Source organism: Phalacrocorax carbo, chromosome 3 (assembly GCF_963921805.1).
Source record: "Phalacrocorax carbo chromosome 3, bPhaCar2.1, whole genome shotgun sequence".
Lineage (NCBI taxonomy): Eukaryota > Metazoa > Chordata > Aves > Suliformes > Phalacrocoracidae > Phalacrocorax > Phalacrocorax carbo.
Window position 1 is genome coordinate 88,283,759 of NC_087515.1, and position 19,717 is coordinate 88,303,475.

General features: G+C 42.7%; 3 protein-coding genes across 7 annotated transcripts in view; 2 read left to right on the forward strand and 1 right to left on the reverse strand.

The window, feature by feature from the left end:
- MDN1 (midasin AAA ATPase 1) overlaps positions 1–10,751 on the forward strand; it is a 106,352-nt gene extending 95,601 nt beyond the window's left edge. The window contains exons 94-102 of the mRNA XM_064447631.1: positions 401–558; positions 2,403–2,492; positions 3,409–3,524; positions 4,150–4,324; positions 4,966–5,039; positions 5,134–5,248; positions 6,423–6,486; positions 8,235–8,377; positions 9,720–10,751. Coding sequence (XP_064303701.1) covers positions 401–558; positions 2,403–2,492; positions 3,409–3,524; positions 4,150–4,324; positions 4,966–5,039; positions 5,134–5,248; positions 6,423–6,486; positions 8,235–8,377; positions 9,720–9,908 — 1,124 coding nt within the window. The 3' untranslated portion in view covers positions 9,909–10,751. The remainder of the gene's footprint in view (positions 1–400; positions 559–2,402; positions 2,493–3,408; positions 3,525–4,149; positions 4,325–4,965; positions 5,040–5,133; positions 5,249–6,422; positions 6,487–8,234; positions 8,378–9,719) is intronic.
- A 1,429-nt stretch (positions 10,752–12,180) lies between these two features.
- Positions 12,181–14,269, forward strand: LYRM2 (LYR motif containing 2). The gene is made up of 3 exons (XM_064447637.1): positions 12,181–12,320; positions 12,777–12,917; positions 13,855–14,269. Exons 1-3 carry the CDS (start codon positions 12,207–12,209, stop codon positions 13,933–13,935), a joined length of 336 nt encoding a protein of 111 aa, XP_064303707.1. The 5' UTR covers positions 12,181–12,206; the 3' UTR covers positions 13,936–14,269.
- Positions 14,270–15,754: 1,485 nt separating this feature from the next.
- ANKRD6 (ankyrin repeat domain 6) overlaps positions 15,755–19,717 on the reverse strand; it is a 121,936-nt gene continuing 117,973 nt past the window's right edge. For 4 of the 5 annotated variants that reach the window (XM_064447635.1, XM_064447634.1, XM_064447632.1 and 1 more), the window contains 2 exons: positions 19,348–19,690; positions 15,755–18,104 (listed from right to left, as the gene is read on the reverse strand). In XM_064447635.1, the coding sequence (XP_064303705.1) occupies positions 17,533–18,104; positions 19,348–19,690 (915 nt within the window). In that variant the 3' untranslated portion in view covers positions 15,755–17,532. The remainder of the gene's footprint in view (positions 18,105–19,347; positions 19,691–19,717) is intronic. The other variant, XM_064447633.1, reaches the window with a different exon arrangement.

The following is a 19,717-nucleotide window of genomic DNA, read 5'->3' on the forward strand; positions in this document are numbered from 1 at the left end:
TTTCTTCTTAGTGATGATTTTCTGGATGTTCTCAAATGGCTTTACATCTCCCATTACTCTTTTTGAGCTTCCTAGCCTCTCTAGCAATGTACTTCACCAATGGAATTTTCAGGTGTTAAAGATCTGTTCACTAATATTTCACTCATTTGGCAGGAAGGTTATAAGAGAGAAAACCAGTTTGCATAAGGAAATGCTTATTTACCTGTTCCAGTGAGTTTCAAGGTGTATTCATCCTATTACTAGAATTGACTGTCTTAAAATATGTGCACTTCTCTTAAAAAAGTCATGTCTGGGTTGCACTACAAAGCATGTGAGACGCTTTGTAAGAGAGGCAAGATACAGTATTGGTTCTTGTATTATGTGTGATCCACAAAGTTAGTAATTAGTTTTGTGATGGCAGGACCAAGTGAAGTGGAGCCAGAGATCCAGACTTTTGACTCGGAGGACGTCAATGACTCTACGACAGAAAAGCTACCAAAGGTGACTGAAGAGAAGCCAGAGAGAAGCAAGGACTCGACCATACATACAGCCCATCAGTTTTTGATGGACACTCCCCAGGTATGACACCCAGCGCGTCTTCTTACAACTACAGTAATAGAAATAGTCTATTTTACTTGACATGTTAGTGAAACTCTGAATGCAAAAGTTCAGAAATACTTTCATTCAGACAACGCAGTATCTTGCTGTTCTTTAATAGCAGAAAGAAAAGTAACCCACTACCAGCTGTTGTATATACAGCTGAATGATGACTTTAAAATGACAAGTTCTCACCATACTTATGTGGGAAGGTCCCATCCTCCTTCCCCCCCCCCAAAAAAAAAAAAAACCAAAACCACCACACCAAACAAAAAACACCCACCAAAAATCCCAATCAGCCAACCAAAAAAAAATCCCACAACTTCTGTCTTTCTAACTGTCCAGAACTGTTTTGCTCAGATGAATCTGCTTTTCAAATGCTTGGGTAGAGTGGAAAGTGATGGGCAAGAGTGTGTGGCATGAAGATAAAAGGGTTCACGGTGATAAGTGCTAGGCATCAATGACTTTAAAGCTCCGTTGTGGACAAAGAATTCACCTCAGTTAATTCATTACAATATATTACTTTCTCAAAAAAGCTGATTGCAAGTATTACAGAACCTGTGTGAGCCTTTTATGAATGTCTCAATTTAAAAAATATTATAGCCTAGAAAATCCTAGAGCTTCACGTAACACTCATAGTTTCCCAGTGTGAACAAGCATGTTTTAACCATAAAGAGCTATGGCATAGAAGCAGTTGACGGTGGATAACCAGTTGATAAAATATTTTCAGTGTCTGTTTTTTAGAAATATCGACCTTTCATGCTTAGAATATTGTGCCTTGAGTACATACTTGGAGGGCGATATTTTACTGTCTGCACACCACACGGAAAGGATTGTGTGCCATCTTAATGCCAAATGTTGCAGCTTTTTGGGAAAAGGCTGCTGAATGCAAGAGTGTTCTCCTGTTGTCAGAATAGTTAAGTGCCTTTTGTGGTGGTGGGGTGGCTTGTTTGGTTTTTGTTTTCAATTGGCATGCAAAACCTGAAACAGGAGGGGGAGCTCTTGCAGCACCAGTTAAAAAGGGAAGAGAAACGATGCTGAGGGGAAAGTGCAAGTTTTCACTGTCTGCAAAAGAAAGAGTAAAGCAGCATCCTCCATATGCATTCTTCCTCCCTTCTGTAAACCTGCAGTAGGTGACCAGAGGAACTGCTGCACTTCTTGAGGAATGAGGAGTTATTGGTACTGTTGAATTTGGATTCACAGGCTCATTTTCCTTAATCTGTAAACCTATGGGTTATACAGACCATGTACTAGTGTTTGGCTAAACTATGGTTTTACAAGTCAGGAACAGAAGTTGGCACTGAAAGCACAGTAAAAACAAAAGTGTAATAAAGCTTGAGTGACCTTCAACAAAATGGTTTATCGAATAGCTTTGCTGGCAGGTAAAGAGGAAGATGTCATTCAATTCTATAATTAGTGAAGCATATTACATTTTGGAAGATACGAGATGGGTAGTATTCAGTAGTTTGATCTCCGTTATACTGTCATTAAATCTGGTGTTTGTCAAGATCGTTTCCTTGAATTACCTTGAAGTTCTGGATTTTATTATTTTCAGTGTCTGTATCACAGATGTTTCTAGGGTTGTTTCTATGTTGATTGTGTCACAGATGTAGGTATTTATGAGGAGGTGTTTATTCTTCCTGTATGTGAAAGCTATTAAAAAAATGGAGATTTAGAATCTTCATTTAAGTTTTTTCTGGTATTTTTGTGTCTAAAAGACACATATTTTTACTTTCTTTTTTTAATAGTTTGTTATAGTTTGGGTATCACATGGGATGTGCAAACCTATTTTTTCTGTCTCATAAATCTCATAACTATACTTCTAGCACATTGTTAGAGATCCTGAAGAGCTAAGAAAGGAACTTGAAAGGCAGCTGGAAGCTTGGCAGACACAGCAGTCTGGAACTCCTGATGAGGTTTGTGACCCCGTTTTAGTATAAAACTGTCATAATAATCTTTCATTGCATTGTTTCATCTTGTTTTACTGCTGAAGCATTGACGAAGCCAAGCAGTCTGGACTCTAAATATTCAAGTAGCATGATTTAGATGCTATTTTTGTTATGTTTAACTTATTCTGAATAAAATTACATTATTCTTAAAGCAGGATGTTTCAGATCTTGTTTTGAATGTGCTGCGTGCTATTTTGCAGAAAGTTACTCTGCTGTTAATGACTTCTAAAACTTGTATAGTTAGAAACATTTTTCTTGGTCCTGCCAAGCTCCTTCCATTTTGAGTTGTCACCTGCAGTTAAGTGCTGGACACAACTTTCACAGAATTATGATGGACAGAAGCTGTCTCCTTCAGCTGCAGTGGTGGAGTTTGAGCTAACCAACAGCAGAACCAGAATTTGGTACTTGCTCTGACTGTCCCAGTCATGAACTGTAAACCATATTTGGAAGTAATTCCTGAATGAAATTGCCAGCGTAGAGGCTTAACAAATTTGCTGAATTTTACTTAATGTTAAGTAATACTATTTTTGATGGCCAGTAGAGGACCTGGCAGACTTTACGGCTTGCCTCGCTGTAATGCCAACTGTCAGAGGCTGGCTGTTACAAGACTTTCCTATACCAAGAGCAATGCTGAAGTTGCTTTGTGTGCTCCTAGAGGAATGGTCATTGCACACTGCAGCTATGCAGCAGCAAGGAGTGTGCGAAGTTGAGTGCAAGTTGTCATCTTTATATAGGGTACTCACAAGACAGTTCCACTTGGTAGTTACCAACTACCTCCCCCTTGGTACACTGAGGTCTGTTTTCTTTCTTTCGGGCAGTACTTCCCAACTTTTTGGGTTTTTTCATAATTCACTTTTATTTCTTTGATGTATCATGTTTTTAGGAGAAGGAAGCAGCACAGTTGTGGCAGAGGTATTTAGTACTGACAGCTCCTCTGTCACAGCAGCTCTGTGAACAGCTACGACTCATATTGGAACCCACTCAGGCAGCAAAATTGAAGTAAGTTGGGTCTTTCCAAGGCTTCTAGTTTCTTTAAACTCCTGGTTTTGGAGGGCTTTAACCTCTGTACAACTGCAGCTCGATGTTGTTCTTGCTTTATAGCAATTATTCATGTTTACAAGTGCATTCATTTTACTTTTGTATGGGAACACTTGGTTATTTTATGAAATGCAAATGTGATGTAGTAGTAGGTACCCATCCTGAGGATATTGCCTCCTATTTTTCCTTCTGTGCATCAGGTGATCAAACTAACTTAAACCCGTGAAGTGCTGTTCAGTGAAAGATTATGTTAAATGTCAATGTTCCATGTTGGTTTTAACATTGATTTTTTTTTTTTAAAGCAATCTAGACTTGTTTCAAACTAGAGGAGTCTAAATTCAAGGTCTTGCTTCCATTTTTGGCACTTAGATTTAAGAACTTCTTTTAAAAACACTGAATATCCATGTTGCATTAAAGTTGTGAGATTTTTTTGATCTACACCTAAATATGAATATTAGAGGTACTAATTTTGGTTTTATTGTACAAAATTTTCTTATTTTGTTGATTATGCTGGTTAGGCCAGGATTTCCAGAATGAGAGATTTGCTGATAAATCCCTGACATTGTGTCTTTTTCTTAACTTTCAGAGGAGACTATAGAACGGGGAAGAGATTGAACATGCGCAAAGTGATTCCATATATTGCCAGTCAGTTCCGAAAAGATAAGATCTGGTTGCGAAGGACCAAGCCCAGTAAACGACAGTACCAGATTTGCTTGGCTATTGATGATTCCTCTAGTATGATAGACAATCACTCTAAACAGGTAAAATAAAAACATTGGAAGAAGTATGAAGAAACTACCCCTTGTTGATAAGTATATCAGCTGCTGACTTGTTTTGCGCAGAACTGGTGGCTGTCGGAAAGTCCGACTCTGGTGATTCTGAAGCAGTTATTTTTCTGGTCCATGCACTTGAACTTTTTGTCACTTCATGCCTAAGAGATTTGTTACTAAAAGACCAGTGCAAGTTAGCTGAAAGAAGATGTTAAATTTGTTAGAGGTGTATATATCCAATGGAAAATTACTTCTGTTGCCTATAAAAGACCAAAATTTGCTTAGCTATGCAGTTCACTGGAGGATTAAATATTTGTTCATCATAGCTCACTTGTAGGGCTTTTGTTTATTAAATATGTGTTTCCTTCTGAATAGTTAGTTCAGGCTTTATTTCATTACCCTGCCCAAAGTGGTAGCTCTAAATCAATCAGCTGAAGCCCTCAGGTGGAACTAGCGTATCTCTATCACAATTACTATCTTGCATAACTGTAACAGGAAAAAAGATAGGAAGTCTCTCCATTTATTTTACTAGATGATAAAAAATAATTTCAGTTATGTTCTTCATATTGAATACTGAGCTGCAGGTAAAACTTGGAATATGCTGGTTTTGATGTAACTGTTTTCTCTAATAGCTGGCATATGAATCCCTGGCAGTTATTGGAAATGCACTGACTCTTCTAGAAGTGGGACAGATTGCTGTGTGTAGGTGAGTTTATTTGAAATCTTGACTTTCCTTCAAGAGTTAAGAGTGGAATTTAAGTACCAGTTTCACACTTTAATTTTTAATTCTTTTCTTAAAGCTTTGGAGAGACTGTTCAGCTGCTGCACCCGTTCCACGAACAGTTCAGTGACCAGTCAGGGACACGGATATTGCGTCTTTGCAAATTTCAGCAGAAGAAAACAAAAATAGCCCAGGTACACAAGAATGTCTCTAGGGCAACAGGTTTGCAAATCTTTTCCAGACAAGCCATCAGCAGCTTCATGGTTTCATGATCACTTTATGCAACGTTTACTGGTTGGTTGTATTTGAGAGTGTGATAGCTGGTTAGATACGAAGAGAATGGTCACGATTCTATAATACTAAGAGTGTTTTCTCACTTCTAGTTCTGATGTGTGGCAATTTTAAGCATTTGTCTTTCTCTGTTTGTATTGGGCCTTAAACAGTATTTTGGGCCCAAGCTATTGGGTACCCACTGCCAAATCACATCAAAGTTTGTGGGAGTTCAGGAGGTTTTCATGCCATGGATTCCACTGTAATAGTATGAATATGTTTGTCAGGCGGTAAGTTTGTCAGACTTGACTGATTCCTGAAGAAAATAACTTTCTGTAGTAATACTTCCTGGGTAACTGCAGTTTTCATAAAATCATAGAATCATTAAGGTTGGAAAAGACCCTTAAGATCATCGAGTCCAACCACTAACCTATCACTGCCAAGTCTACAACTAAACAACATCCTCAAGCACCACGTCTACCCTTCTTTTAAATACCTCCAGGGACAGTGAGTCAACCACTTCCCTGGGCAGCCTGTTCCAGTATTTGACAGCCCTCGACAAGTTTTCTTCCTTTAGGAAGGTTTTTGCAGTCCTACCATTCCAGACTTGAATAAGATCTTCAGTTAATATTAAATGCAAATGGAGGAGACCCAAACAGCTCGACAGTAATCTTATGAATGCCAAAACTGGGATAACTTGACAGTTGACGGCCTTAATTTTAATGGGGAATATGTAACTAGATACTTCTGTTGCAAGTTGAAGCCAAAGAAGTTCAACCTAGAAATAGGATGTATATTTTTAATGATGCCGGTAATCAGTTGAACAATTTAGTGAGGTTTTGATGGCTTTGTTAGCATTGGAAAAATTTTGAATCCAGATTGAAGGCTTTTCTGAAGGTTCTCTAGTTCAAAAATACTTATTAAATTTGAAGCAGGAGTTAATATAAGAAAATGCCAAGGACTGTATCTGTGTGGCTGGTCGGACTAAACTATCACGGCATTTAAAATACAGAAATGTGTTCTTTACAAATTTTATCATTATTAAGCTTATTATTTTATGATGAGATAACTTAATCTTCTTATTTGTTTCCTCTGCAGTTTCTAGAATCATCAGCAAATATGTTTGCTGCAGCACAGCAGTTGTCTCAAAATATTAATCCGGGTGAGCTTTTTTTTTGTTACTATGCTTGTTGCCATGGCAGCAGAACGCTCACTACAGTCCCGAAGCAATATTGTGCCAGAAAGACTCCTACCACTGAGACATCACTTGTGTTGGGGGCTTTGGGTTTTGCTTTGTCAAATGGAATGTTTCATTGAAATTTAGTGCAAAACCCAAAAGACACCTACTTCAAAACTTAAGTGAATTATTGATAAATATGTTTAAGGTTTTTTAAAAAGGCACACCTTACTTGCCTCCCTTTGCGTCATGTTTCCAGATCATGTTTAAGTCCTAGACACTGCCTGCTTGAGAGCACTGTCCAGCTTCCTAGTGACTTTGACTCCCTAGGCACTCCTGCTCTTGCTTGAGAGCTTGATTCCTGTAGGTATCCAGAAGCACACTGTTCTGAGGCGGATAAGTGTTTGCCTCCTACCTGCCTTTCACTGTGGTGCAAGTTTAGGTCATGAGCTGCTTGAATTTCCCAGAAAAGCTGAAAGACTTGTCACCTCTTGGCTGACCCATAGTTAGCCTAAAAGGCTGCTTTGTGCTAGTTAAAAGCTTGTCAAGGTGGCACCCATATTTTTAAAAAGTTCTTGTTAAAGTACTCCAAGAAATGGACAATTTGGGATTTATAATCCACAGCTGCTTTGCCACAGGGTGGCCAGGCTGTTGGAATATTTGGCAGGGGGGCATCATCCAGTCCTGTTGAACTAGGCTGTTGAACTAGAGAGGAGCAATCAGCTCCCCAGGATCAGGGAGCTAGCAAGAGAAAAGGCAGTAATATACATCACCCCTTTTACTAAAAGACCAAACATTGTGCATCCCTCTCTAGCCATTATGCTGCGGGGGGGGGGCAGGGATGAGAGGGAGGTGCTGGCGTTCCTGACTGTAATTACTTGTAATTAAAGGATGAGATACGTAACTTAGTTAGAATGTCCCTTTAGAGGGACATATCTTTTGCTTGGGGGGGCAATGTGGGTCAAGTAACATGTCTCCAGAAAATGGCTGGTGCTGAGGAACCCAGCATCTGTGCTGTGTGCGTTTCAGGAGGTTTACTTCAGACTAGCTCATCTGGTCCCAAGGGCTGAATGCCCTGCAGTGGTTGGACTGCCTCGACTGTGCCTCTGAAGCCTGTCTTCTGGTTTAGTTTCCTCCAAAAATAATCCACAGTTGCTCTCTGGCGGAAGCCAAACCCATTGAAGTGGGGACAACAGGGAAATGTGTTTCAAAAGTACAGTTGTAGTCTGAAGTGAAACGCTAACACAGATGCACCCATAGGTACCTGCTTCTGGAGGAATACATTTGGGCGCTCTGTTTCATTATAGCAGCTGCTGCTCTACTGAGGTAGTGATCTAGTGGCTGGATTCTTCTAATTCAGCCAATATTTAACTCCTAGGCACTTAGCAGGCATGAAGGACAAGGACTAGGCACAAAAGGCCATGACTCAATTAATTTGGTATTTTCCACGCCTTTCATCCTTGATTATGGTACTGATGGACTGTTAAGTTGGGTTTTTTCCCCACCCCAGTTATTCTCAATGGTATCACACAGTGGGAAAAAACTCTCTTGACCCAGTCCTAACGGCAGCTTAATGTTAAGTCACAGAATTCTATTTGATAAAGACTTCACCTCCTTAGGAATACTCTGAGGATTTTTCCATTATACCCATAGGGTTAATAACAAAATAGCCTGCTTGCCTTTTAAATGGATTACTGTAACTTACTGGAATTTAAAATGTTGTTTGTGCTCAGAAACAGCGCAGTTGCTTTTGATTGTATCTGATGGAAGAGGCCTTTTCTTGGAAGGCAAGGAACGAGTGACAGCGGCAGTTCAAGCAGCTCAGAATGCCAATATCTTTGTCATTTTCGTAGTGTTGGACAATCCTAATTCCCGGGTAAGTACGTGAACAAGGGAGAAGTATTCAAGTGCAGTGAATGAGAAACATACCAATCTTTCTCTTGCAGTGCTTTACAGCTATCTTACCTTTTGCAGAAGTCAAAGATATTTAGCCCAATTTCAGTTTTTCACAACATCTGTCAGATCTTCTATGATTTCTCCCACTATGATGCTTATCTTCTTTTGTATTAACAAAAAAAACCTAACCAGCTTCCATGCCACAGAAAGTCTAAGGAAGAGCTCCTGTCTTCAAATGGCTGCAGATTTTTCATCACCAGAAAAGGCAAATTGAAAGATCAAGAAATGTTTTGTTCGTGTCAGTTTTGATTCAAATTGATCATTTCTGCCGGCAGTCTCTGTTCGATATGGCGGCTGCAGCCAATACGAGAATAAACATTACACAGAAAGGAGTATATGAGAGTTATTTAGTGCCTGAATTGGGAAAGCTGCGTACTGTATTTGGTGGCTGTGAAAGAAAACTGTTAAGATTTCCTTGGCTGGGAAGCTGAAATATCTGGGAGCTTTTCAGGGAGACTCCGTAGTGCAATAAGCAAGCAAACACAAGCCTTACTTTGAATTAGGTGAAGATTCTAATTTTGTAGTTCGCATTTTCTTCCTATATCTTTATTTTTCCATATAAAACTCATCTGCTGTATTTATTGTTGGAAAATTAACAATTCTCTTGCTGACAAATGGTTACAAGGCTCTGATGAAACCTAGCTATAATGTCAAGTGAAAATTCTGGGCAGTGAAATACATTTTTATAAGCTTTATTAATTTTCTGAGCTGCTACACTGAGCAACTAAGACGTTACTTTACAAGAAGCACAGCTGGAATTTAATCTGATTTTTTGTTTTTGTAGTACTTGTTGAAATATTATAAAATAATTTGCAAAAGAATCAAGTTATATTAGATCACTGCCCAAATGCAAGTTGAACTCTCAGCCCTAAAATGCTCACAGATGACAACATACCGGAAAGGCATCAAGTGTATAAATAAAAATAAAGTGATAATAGTAAACTCAAATCATGAAATCCTAAGGAAAGACAAGATTTATGTATAGAACTTGGTATTGCAGAAGCTTAAACTTTGTCTCTTCTAGCTTATAATTAGTTGATTAGAGCACTTTTATCTACAAGGGCAAAAGCATTTAACTGACTTGTGTTCAGCTTTTTAGTTGATTTACCATTGAACACTTACAGCTTTTAATCTTAAAGCTTCCTATTAACTTTTAATTTATCAGAGGAGGAATTATAAGTATTTGAAAAATAGGATAAGTAATATCAAAGGCCTGTAAAAGATGCATGTGGTTCAGCAGTCCTATCAATTCTTTTGTACAGGATTCCATTTTGGACATTAAGGTACCCATATTCAAAGGACCTGGAGAATTGCCTGAAATCAGATCTTACATGGAAGAATTCCCATTCCCATTCTACATGATCCTTAGAGATGTAAACGCGCTTCCAGAAACTCTCAGTGATGCACTCAGACAGTGGTTTGAACTGGTGACTGCCTCAGACACTTTGTAGACTTTGTAGACAAAGTCAATACCCGATTGCTGCTAAACCGCTGAAGCATACGAAACGGCACGTCATCGGCGAGTTCGTGAGGTCTCTTTCTAACTAGGATTAATGTGCGGGAGCTGCCCTCTGGCATTCCGACCGCCCGAGAACAAAATGGTGTGGGCGCATTCTTCCATGTTTGTCAGAGGAGAATTATGCAATGGTGAGACTGTCGTCTTCTTTCATTGCCTATTCCCACAAATAACATAAAATTTTCTTCAACTTCTCTTGTAATAAGTTATTACTTTTAAAAAAAAATGTATTTGTAATGTTCACAAAGGGAGAATGATTCCTACCGCTGTCTGTTGCAATAAGAAAAATCGCTCTTGCTTCTAGGAAGGCATTTCTGCATTAGAAGAACTTCGGGTGTCTTGCAAAAAACCATTCTTTAACTTCACCCATGCTGGTGGTGCCTCTTTGGGAAGGAGGTGGGGGGAGCAGGGGAAGCACATGGTTTTGAACAACCAAAAACATAAGTACTTGAATACTTGAAACTATTCTGAGGTTAAACACATCCTATTTAATTATTGCTGATTTTTGCCTGACAGTATCAACAGGGAGTTTTATGAATAATGCCATGTGATCATCCCGATATTATCAGTTCACACTGTGAAGTTCGCCCCTCCGTCCAAGGCAGACGTTGAGGACCTTTCGTTAATCTGACGTCTTAGAGCATGGACATGATTTTTTCATTGCAAAAGCTATGCATCTTACATTGTCTGTACTAATAAAAAGAGGTACCGCTGTTTGTAACTATGATGTCTGTGCTTTCAGTTGATCAAAATTTGAATAATTTAACCACATTTGCCACATGGAAATGCTGTGCATTCTCTAGCAGTGCACAGATATGAATTTTCACGTGAAAATGTATTGTGGCTTATCTAACTTCAGCACCTATCCTCCTTTTATGAGGATATGCCACCACAGAGTTTTGATTATGGGTTCAGTCTTCTGACTTCTCTCAGTGAAGATCTGAAGGAAACTTTGTTTAGACCAAGGGCATTTAAACTCTTTGAAGATTTTCTTTGCCTACAAAAATTGATAGTAGAATGAGACACTAAGTGGGGTGCAGGAGTTGATCAGAAAATGGCTGGAAACGTGGGTATATTCCCAAAGATGTGATCATTCTCTCTGGTTTCTAGATCAAAGAACTTTACCCTAAGTCTTGCTGTAGCTGAGATGCAGCAGTAGCAATACCCAGCGGTGAGAAATGGCCCAGCAAGGCTGTTTCTCATATTTGTAAAGCTTTGCTGCAGCTCACTCATAAGTTTTCAGTTCTGAAATTTGCTTAACAGAGGAGCTGTATCCCATCAGAATTTAAATGTCAGGTACTATATAGTATCCTTCCGGGGTTCTTTAGATCTCTCATGTATACAACTACTTACATGCTTTTGGAAATTTAACTGTGAAAGCAGGTGGGGTTTAGTTCATTAGGTAATCCTCCAGAATGTACCTCTACTGCAGACTTGTACTGAATATTTGTAGTAGGAAACTTGGAGAAAATATTTTAGAACCAAGACTTCTCTGAAGAGGGCAAGGGCTACACTTCCAATGCAAATTACAGTTTGTTGCAGGGATGTCCTTACAGCCTGAGACACAATTTTATCAGCAGAGCTTACGCTACAAATATTTAAACAAACCAAGTCTCTTCTCTATCTGGAATTAACAAAGAGCTTGTGCTATATATGGTGCAAGCAAACACTGAGTAAGTAGCACAGAAAGGAAAGGTGTCAGTTAACTGTTGGGGTTTTTTGTCTGCAAGCCAGCTCCCTGTCTTAATTCAATAAATAATCTGTACTAAAGCAACTCTCAGTGCCTTGCACTGGTAGCAACAGTTACATGTCTGGGCACAGCCACAAGTACTTAAAAAGATGCAAAAGGTAACTTAGTGTCCCGTAATTGCTCAGATGACTTGTAGATCTTATTGCACTGCTTCAATTCGATATTACTGTTAAATGTTACGGCTTATAGCTACACCATTCTTGAAAGCGCAGGCCTTCCTACCCGCCCCTCCGTGAAGTGCTAGGGTATCGTTCGTCACTTGTTGGGTGCTTGTTTTGTTGCCGGAGCTCGTTTGCCGTTTCGGAAGAAAGAAAACCCCAGAGGAGCCCGACCGACCAGCCCCGCGGCCCCTGGTAGCTCAGATACAGCTCCCGGCGCCTCGGGCTGAAGTGGCCGCCCCTGGCTCCCCGCGCGGGGCCCGCTTCTGCCGCGGGTACCGGGTGCCGGGCCGTGCCCGCAGCGGGGCGGCCAGAGGCGCAGGAAATGGCGGCCGGCGGGCCCCGCCCGCCCGGGGAGGGCTCGGCGGCGGCGGGAGGGGCGGAGCCGCGCGTCATGGCCGCCAGCCGCCTCCCGCCGGGCGCGCTCACCCTGAGGCAGGTACGAGCGGGCGGCTCCGGCCCCGGGGGCCGCCTCTCCCCCGGGCGGCGGCCGTGCCTGCCCTCCGGCGGCCGCGGCCCTGGCGGGGGCGCCCCGGGCTCGGTGCGAATGGCGGCGGGCCGGCGGGAGCCGCGTGTGGGCCGCGGCGGCGGGTGGGCGGGATGCGGGTCCTCCGAGGTGGCCGGGAGGGCGAGCTGGCACTCGCCCTTGCCGTGCTGCACCGTGTGCGCGCAGCTGGGCCTCAGGGGCCCTAACGTGTTCCACGTTTGGTGCGTTCCTTTGCGTGAAATTGATGTTCCTTGGACTGGGATCCAAGGTAATGCTGCCTCTTCTAGAGAAGGTGCTGGGAAGCTTGGTGTTTGTTTAAATGTTCCTCAAAGCAAAGAAAGCCGCTGAGGGTACGGCTCTCAGCAGAGTCCTGGGACAGGGGGGTAGACTTCCCTCTCTCCTTCCCAGTTCCTGAGGCGGCAGCAGGTTCTTCAGTTGTACAGGAAGATCCTGCGGGCTATTCGCGACGTCCCTGCTGAAGCAGATCGCCACTATTTAAAGGACTGGGCCAGGGAGGAATTCAGAAGAAATAAAGATGCTACAGAAGAGGTGAGATCGGGAACTCACGACGCTGACCGCCGGCCCTCGCGAACCATCAGTGCGGTGACCTGTACGGGCTCACATGGGTTTGTGTTGTAGGTGTCACCTCTGGACTGGTGACAAGCCTCCTGTTGTTATTTTCTCTTAAGGAGCACTTGTGGGGAGAAATAATTCAGCATCTCTAAATATAGCCCCACTTGTTGACGGTAGTAACGTTTCTCTGGTTTCCAGATAATAATCTGGAATTAAGCTAAAAACCAAACAAATCCTGCTTACTGGAACCACAGATCAGGAAAACTTTATTGAAGAATACAGTAACTAACAAACTTAATAATGGTCAAGCTTTCTATAGGTTATGTTTTTAATCTTGAATTTCAGCTGTGTTCAAGCTGAACACACTCAAATTGGATGGCTGTGGATGCAAAGCATGTATGAAATGCAGAAACCTTTGCATTTCTTGTATGTCTCCTGTCCTCTGCTTTTTAGTCTGTTCCTTTTTCTAGCCAGTGCTCGAGGAACTGGTGGCTGAATTGAGCAGACAAAGCATTACAGTACTTACTTAGGTAAAAATAACACTGGGAGAAACATCCACTTGCTCTGTCTTCATAATGCCCGTGTGCAGTGTCGCTACTTGCTTGCAAAGGCGGTAGCCACAGAGTCATAAAGAAAACATTATTAGGAGTTTGAATCCCAATCTGAAATTGAGTTTTTAAAACTCAAAGCCATAACCAGCCCCCAAACATATCATTAAGGAGTTAGTTAGAGAAAATGAGTTCATTTAGTCACCTGTTTTTTTCAACCATCTCAGTGAATAGTGATAGTGTTGCTTCACACCTAGAAATAGGTGACAGTAGTGCTGGTAAGCCTTGTACGTATTTTAATGTGTTAAAATCTGCGTGCTCGTGTAAAGCCTGTTCAGTTCAGAGGATTCCATTTTGTTTTACAGGACGCAATCAGGATGATGATTACTCAAGGCAATATGCAGCTCCAGGAACTTCAAAGAACACTTAAACTGGCAAAATCCTGATCTTAATTTTGTTGACAGCTGGACTTTTATCTGCTGTGAACGAGCATAGCATTTTTTCCAGAATGTGGTTACAATAGCAGCCTTTGCTGACAACGTGGTAATGTTTGAAAGTGGAATCTGCCACAGTGGGGTTTTTGATTGTTTTGGTTTCTTTTATTCCCTTTGCCCTTCCTCTTTTCAGTCTGGTTACCCTCCTGTATGGAGGTCACACAGACACAAAAGACTTTAAAGAACTGAATGGATGATGGACCATGTACCATGGGGAAAGCAGAAAGCACCAAAAATTACAGCAGTGTTATGCCAGGAAAATGGAAAATAAATACAAGCCAGATTATTTTGTCTGTTTTCTGTTGCGACAACCGTTAAGTGGTAACAGTCATAGTGGTAACAGCTCTTTCTGTACTGTGCCAAGGATTTTTACCAGGATTTGGGATTAAAAAAACATTTGGGATAAATAAATGGGGCCAAACCAACTCAACCTGATAAAAACATAAAGACATGTTTTGTGCGTAGCTGCGTGCAGGTCAGGTTGTGGTTTTAAGAGATGCAGGAACCCTTCCCTCTCCCGCTCCGCTATTACAGTTCGCATCCGGAGCGGCCGCCCCATGCCAAGGCGGCTTTCTGCCACGTTGGTGAGCAAGGCCGGTCAGCGCCACCGGTGGCACAAGGGAAGGGACAGGGCACTGTTTCCCCCTCCAGGCTGCAGGAGGGAAGAAAGACCCCACTCGGGTGCAGGAAGCATGCTTCTTGGTGGAGCCAAAGGGCCTTCAAAGCTACATACTTAAGCTGCTTTGCAAAAAGCTTGCTGCTTAACAAGAAAGAATGCCTTGGGTTTTCGCCCTAATTCTTTTTCTGAAAGTCACTGTAGAATCCTTTCCTATGATGTTTATTTAGCTTTGCAGTAAAGGATGTGGCTCAGGCAACCAGTGAGGCTGCTAATGTGTTCAGGGTTGTTCAGACAGAAGCCTTTAAGCTTCTAATAAAATCAGTCCATGAAGAACAGGTATGTCTAAATATCTTGTTTAAAAAAAAAAACAAACAACCACCACCTGAATTTTGTGCCCCCTGAGGCTGCATCTCGCCTTTGACTCCCGTTTGTACGTTTCTAGGTTGTGGCCACATAATCCAGGAATAGGCCTTGACAGGCAACGCCCGGGACAGCTGCTGGCCTCCTGAGTGCTGCTGCCTGGGATCGCTGCCAGCAAGATAAAACTGCCTGCCAGAAGCCTCGAAGAGCCCAAGCGTGCTTTGCTAGGGTTAGCAGCTTTGCTCCAAGCATGTGCTTCAGAGAAAGGCAGACCATATCGGTATTTTGTAGAGGAGTCCTTCAACTTCAGTAGTTTTGAAGGAGGGAGGACAGAGGGGAGTAGAAAGGAATTAGCAGAAAATGCTTCCCTTTATTTTACAGTACAGTTGTTGGCTTCAGAAAACCTCAGAAATCAGTGCTCTGCAGCTAAGTTACTGTCTTATACTACTGCTCCAGTGGCTCCCTGGGCAGTGCCATACGTATGTGAAGCAGATGAGCTAAAGCCGTAGCCTTGCCCTTCCCCTTGCACTCGTGCAAGCTCGGGAGCGCGTGTGCGATCAGCTGCGCAACTCAGCCCTGGGCCAGTGCCTTCCGAAAGGGTGGGTGAGCGCATCAGCTCACAAATGGCAATCTGTCCCTCCAGCCTCCCTCGGGACAGACAGTGGACCTGGTTTCCGTGTTTTATAGCCACAAACGCAAAAGCTTAGAAGTTGTAAATCCCATTTTCTGCTCCCCCTTCTGAGTCAGGTGAGGGGATTTTGTCCATTTTCCCCGGCTAGAAACCATCACACCACAGACTTCTCAGCAACACTTACTTTAATTGCTTGGCAAAACAGTCACTTTATCAAGATGATACAAAACTTAAATAGCATGCTTCTGCGTTCCTACAGTAGCTTAAACAAAGCTGTAAACGTATGAAAGTGTCTATCTTAGACTACAGAAGTCAGAGCAATAAAACTAGTATTTCCATAGCTGCAGCTATACTTTTCTTGTCTTGATAGTGCATTAATAGGAACTTTAAAAATATTGTGTTATAATACAATTTTCTTTGCTTTATACATCTGCTAAGAACACAAAAGCTTAATTACTAATTAGTCAATGGTGTCTTCAATACTGGAAAGTATTTTGTATTGATTTTAGGGCGGCTCCTCGGTACAGGGAAAAAAAAATAATCTTTCTCCCTGGCATAACCCTGCGTTTGGCTTGGTTTTGAACAATTGTGCCGTCACGACCTGTGAAGTAAACTTACTTTTCCAATAGAATCTGGCGGAGCCCTCCCAGAGGAACAAGGAGAAAACCCTACAGGGATGCGGATGCAACGAGTTGCAGTGCCTCTCGTTTATTTGGAGTCTGTCGCCCTGGACAACGCTGGTCATGGCAGGTTTTGATTTTCTAACAAAACGCGCCCACAAAAACGGCAGAATGTTGTTGAGTTCTGTTTTGTGGGGCTGTTGGTGAAACCAGTCCTTGGGCCTGCAGACTCGCCAGGGCCCTGCCTCCCTTTTTAGAGAAACAAGGGGAAAAAGCAGAGGGAGGAATCAGAAAAGCAAAGGAAGACAGTCTGGACAAGGTGTCTGGGAGAAAATCCTGACTCTGCAGAAAAAGAACCTTTTGATTACAGGGAACCAAGCCTTCACTGCTTTATCTAAAGGGCTTTTTCAGGCTTCTTCAGTAGTAGAGAATTCAGCCATTTGCTGCTTGAAGGAAAAGAGATTCATAGAAAAATTACACCTAACAAGCAGAGTAGGGTTATGGTAAAGTATTTGTCATCCATGCCCTCAGCAAAACTCCTCAGTCAGATTACTTGAGTATGGCCCCGCCAACCGTGTAACCACAAGGAGCTTTGCAACCAGGACACCATTAAAAAAAAAAAAGATGAATTTAATTTAGCGTTTGTTTTAATAATGTAAAACCAAAAGAAGAGCCGAGTGGTGACCACAGCCTCTGTCCCTAATGGGATGACTCACCTTAGCATCTCAGAGGCAGCCTGGCCTCTCCCAGCTGGATGCCTGCATCTGTCACCTCCGCGGGCTTGGCATTTGAGTTGGGTCTGCAGCTTCTCTCCACTGACTAGAGAGAGGCTGTGGGGAGTATCTAAAATAGTATCAATAGCCCTTCATCACTAAGGAATTTCTGTCAAAAGCTCTGACATCCTCCATCTATTTCAGAATTGGTATCATCACGTGCTTATGTGTAGCATACGGTGGAACCCTCTAGTCACACGTGACCCACGTGGAAGTAAAGAAATTCCCTTTTCAGAAAGCAATTTCAGTGTCTAATGCAGTTTGTTTTCAGGCAGCACCTGGAAATTGAGAGTGCAATATTTAACAGACTCTTGGAAATTACAAAGAAAGGATCTAATCTGCAGCATCTCATTGTCATCGGTACAGTCTGCATATGAATTCCCCTCGGTTCTGGAGTTTCCTCCAAAGCTTTTTCAGGAGTAGAAATAAGCGTTTTGTTTCGCTGTAACAGGCACTACAAATGTATCTATCTCGCGATATCCCAGATTCCCATCGAGCAGGTTCCAAAATGAGTCCCGTTGCTTGTCTTTACCTGCTTGGTAGATGCTAGCTCTCTTTCTGCACCTTAGTCCTTAATTTGCTGAGCTCCTCTTCTAAGCTTTTAATATGCTCCTTGAGTGCGGCTTTGTCCTGCTGTGCCTTCTGATTAGCTTGGCACCGGGCTTCTTCTATCTTCCGTTCATACCACTTCTCCATCTGCGTGGAAACGGCCTCGAAGAAGTACTGCGTTATCTCCAGGGCCTGGGAGGTGTCTCTGAGCGGAGGGGCAGGTGGCTGTCCTGCAGGCAGAGCAGGGGGCTGCTGCTCCTGGCTTGGATGTGCCCCGGCGTGGTGCAGAGCTTTGTGCCTTGACTGCCCGCTTTTGCTGGACTTCTTTGTCTGAGTTCCTTTGTCAAGGAAGTAGCCGCTCTGTGCTTCAGTCTTTGCAGGTTCAGTCAAGGGCTGCAAAGCAGCTTGAACCTTAACGTGTCTTAATTTGGAGCCCAGAAGCTCGGAGGAGGGCAGCTCCTGCTGGAACCCGTGGAACGTGGTGGCACTAACAGCTTTGTCTTTAGGCCTGACGTCTTGAGCAGGGGCTGAAGAAACTGCTCCACCAATGATTAACTGTTGCTCTGTACCTGCAGAATAAAATACATACATAGGTATTTAGAAAAGCCCTGGCCGTTTATGTTAGCATTCATTGAGCTTCATTCATTCACTCAATCACTCATTTTCAGCAGAAATCCTTATTGTTCCATGAATAATGGGGTTTCCCATGTACCATGCCATGTGTACATTGTAGAGGCATCTCTGCGGTCAGGTGACACAATAAAGAGTCATTAAACGAGGAAAGCCGGCTCAGGCAGAGAGGGGCTGCAGTGCAGCTGTGGGGTTACAGACTGAAAACAAAGGACTTCACCAGAATGACGTGTAGCAAAGATCAGGCTAGATTCCTGAAGCAGTTTATGTCTGCTGGTATTTATGAACCCCCCTGCTTCTACAAAACTTGAAGCCCCACTAGTTTTTCAAAGGTAACTCATTTTGATGCTCCTGAACTGTTCATTGCAGTGGCTCACACCCATCCTGCCACAAGATCTTTGGGGTTTTCTGCCTTTCTAGTCTGGGGTGGGGTACCCATGCCCATGTCTGTTCTCTTCTCATAGTGTTTTGAGGGGTTTACAGAAGCCCAGGGCTTCAATAGCGCTCTCCTTGGTTGTGGGAACCTGGGCATTCTGCCCGTTTCTTTTTTTCCTCAGAAGCTTCCCTGGCCAAGCACAGAGAGGTGGCTCAAACCAAGGTCTTCCATATCTTCAGGTGGCCGTGATCCCCTGAATGGGCTTGAATGTTCACAGCTACTTTTGTTCTTGTCAAATGAACTAATAATTAAACCGACTTTCATTCAAGGAAAGAGGAAAAAGCGAGAGGTTTTTCTAGATCCTTGCAGTTTGAATTTTAACAAGGGAAATGAGTTGCATCCTTGCACCCTGCCCTTAAAGGTTCCATACATCTGAAAAGCACTATGTACAATACATTTTCTTCAGCAGACTTTGGATAACCTGCACGCCTTCCTGACAGACAGTGGGTGCGAGCAATTCTGACTGGGAAGCTGGAGAAATTTCAGGAAACAGAGTTATGCAGAGCATCAAAGGACTTGGCTTCAAAGACACAGTGACATGGGAGCATCGGGAAGAGCCACTGGAATTCCACCCAACTGTGTCTTAAAATATTCCCAGTGGACGCCTTGAAGCATGTTCTAATCCCAAGACATGAGGCGTACTGATGGGGGAAAGCACACAGCCAGAATTAATATCTGCAGTATTAATACAAGTATCCCTCAGTTAATTAGGTCGCCTTTGAGTGAACATGACATCATCCAAGTACCTGACAAGGTTGTACCTGACGCACCATCCTGTTGAATGCAAAAATGTTGCCCAAAGCTCTGTTCTGGCATCTGGGCTCTGCTCCTTCCCCCATCTTCCGAGAGGCTCTTTGGAAGCGTGATACAGGATTGCTGGTGGGAGCCCTCCGACTGCAGCACGGGCTGGCTGGCTTTGCAGTCCTTGGTGCTGTGGGGGTTATTCTCTGTATCCAGGGTCTCGGTGAGAGACTCACAAGTGGACAAAGTTGATTTTGGTCTTGATGACCTGGAATCTCCCGAAAGCTTGAGCTCCAGATTCTGAATCTTCAACATGCACCAAGTCTTCAGCTCATCAACCAAGGAATTCTATGAGAAAGAGACTGTAAATTAGAC

What these genes read in the sequence shown, in the direction of transcription:
- LYRM2 (XM_064447637.1), top strand. Translation starts at nt 12,207, where the DNA reads ATGGCGGCCGGCGGGCCCCGCCCGCCCGGGGAGGGCTCGGCGGCGGCG. An exon ending in GCGCGCTCACCCTGAGGCAG is followed by an intron (nt 12,321 to 12,776) that starts GTACGAGCGGGC and finishes TCTCCTTCCCAG; the next exon opens with TTCCTGAGGCGGCAGCAGGT. An exon ending in ATAAAGATGCTACAGAAGAG is followed by an intron (nt 12,918 to 13,854) that starts GTGAGATCGGGA and finishes TTTGTTTTACAG; the next exon opens with GACGCAATCAGGATGATGAT.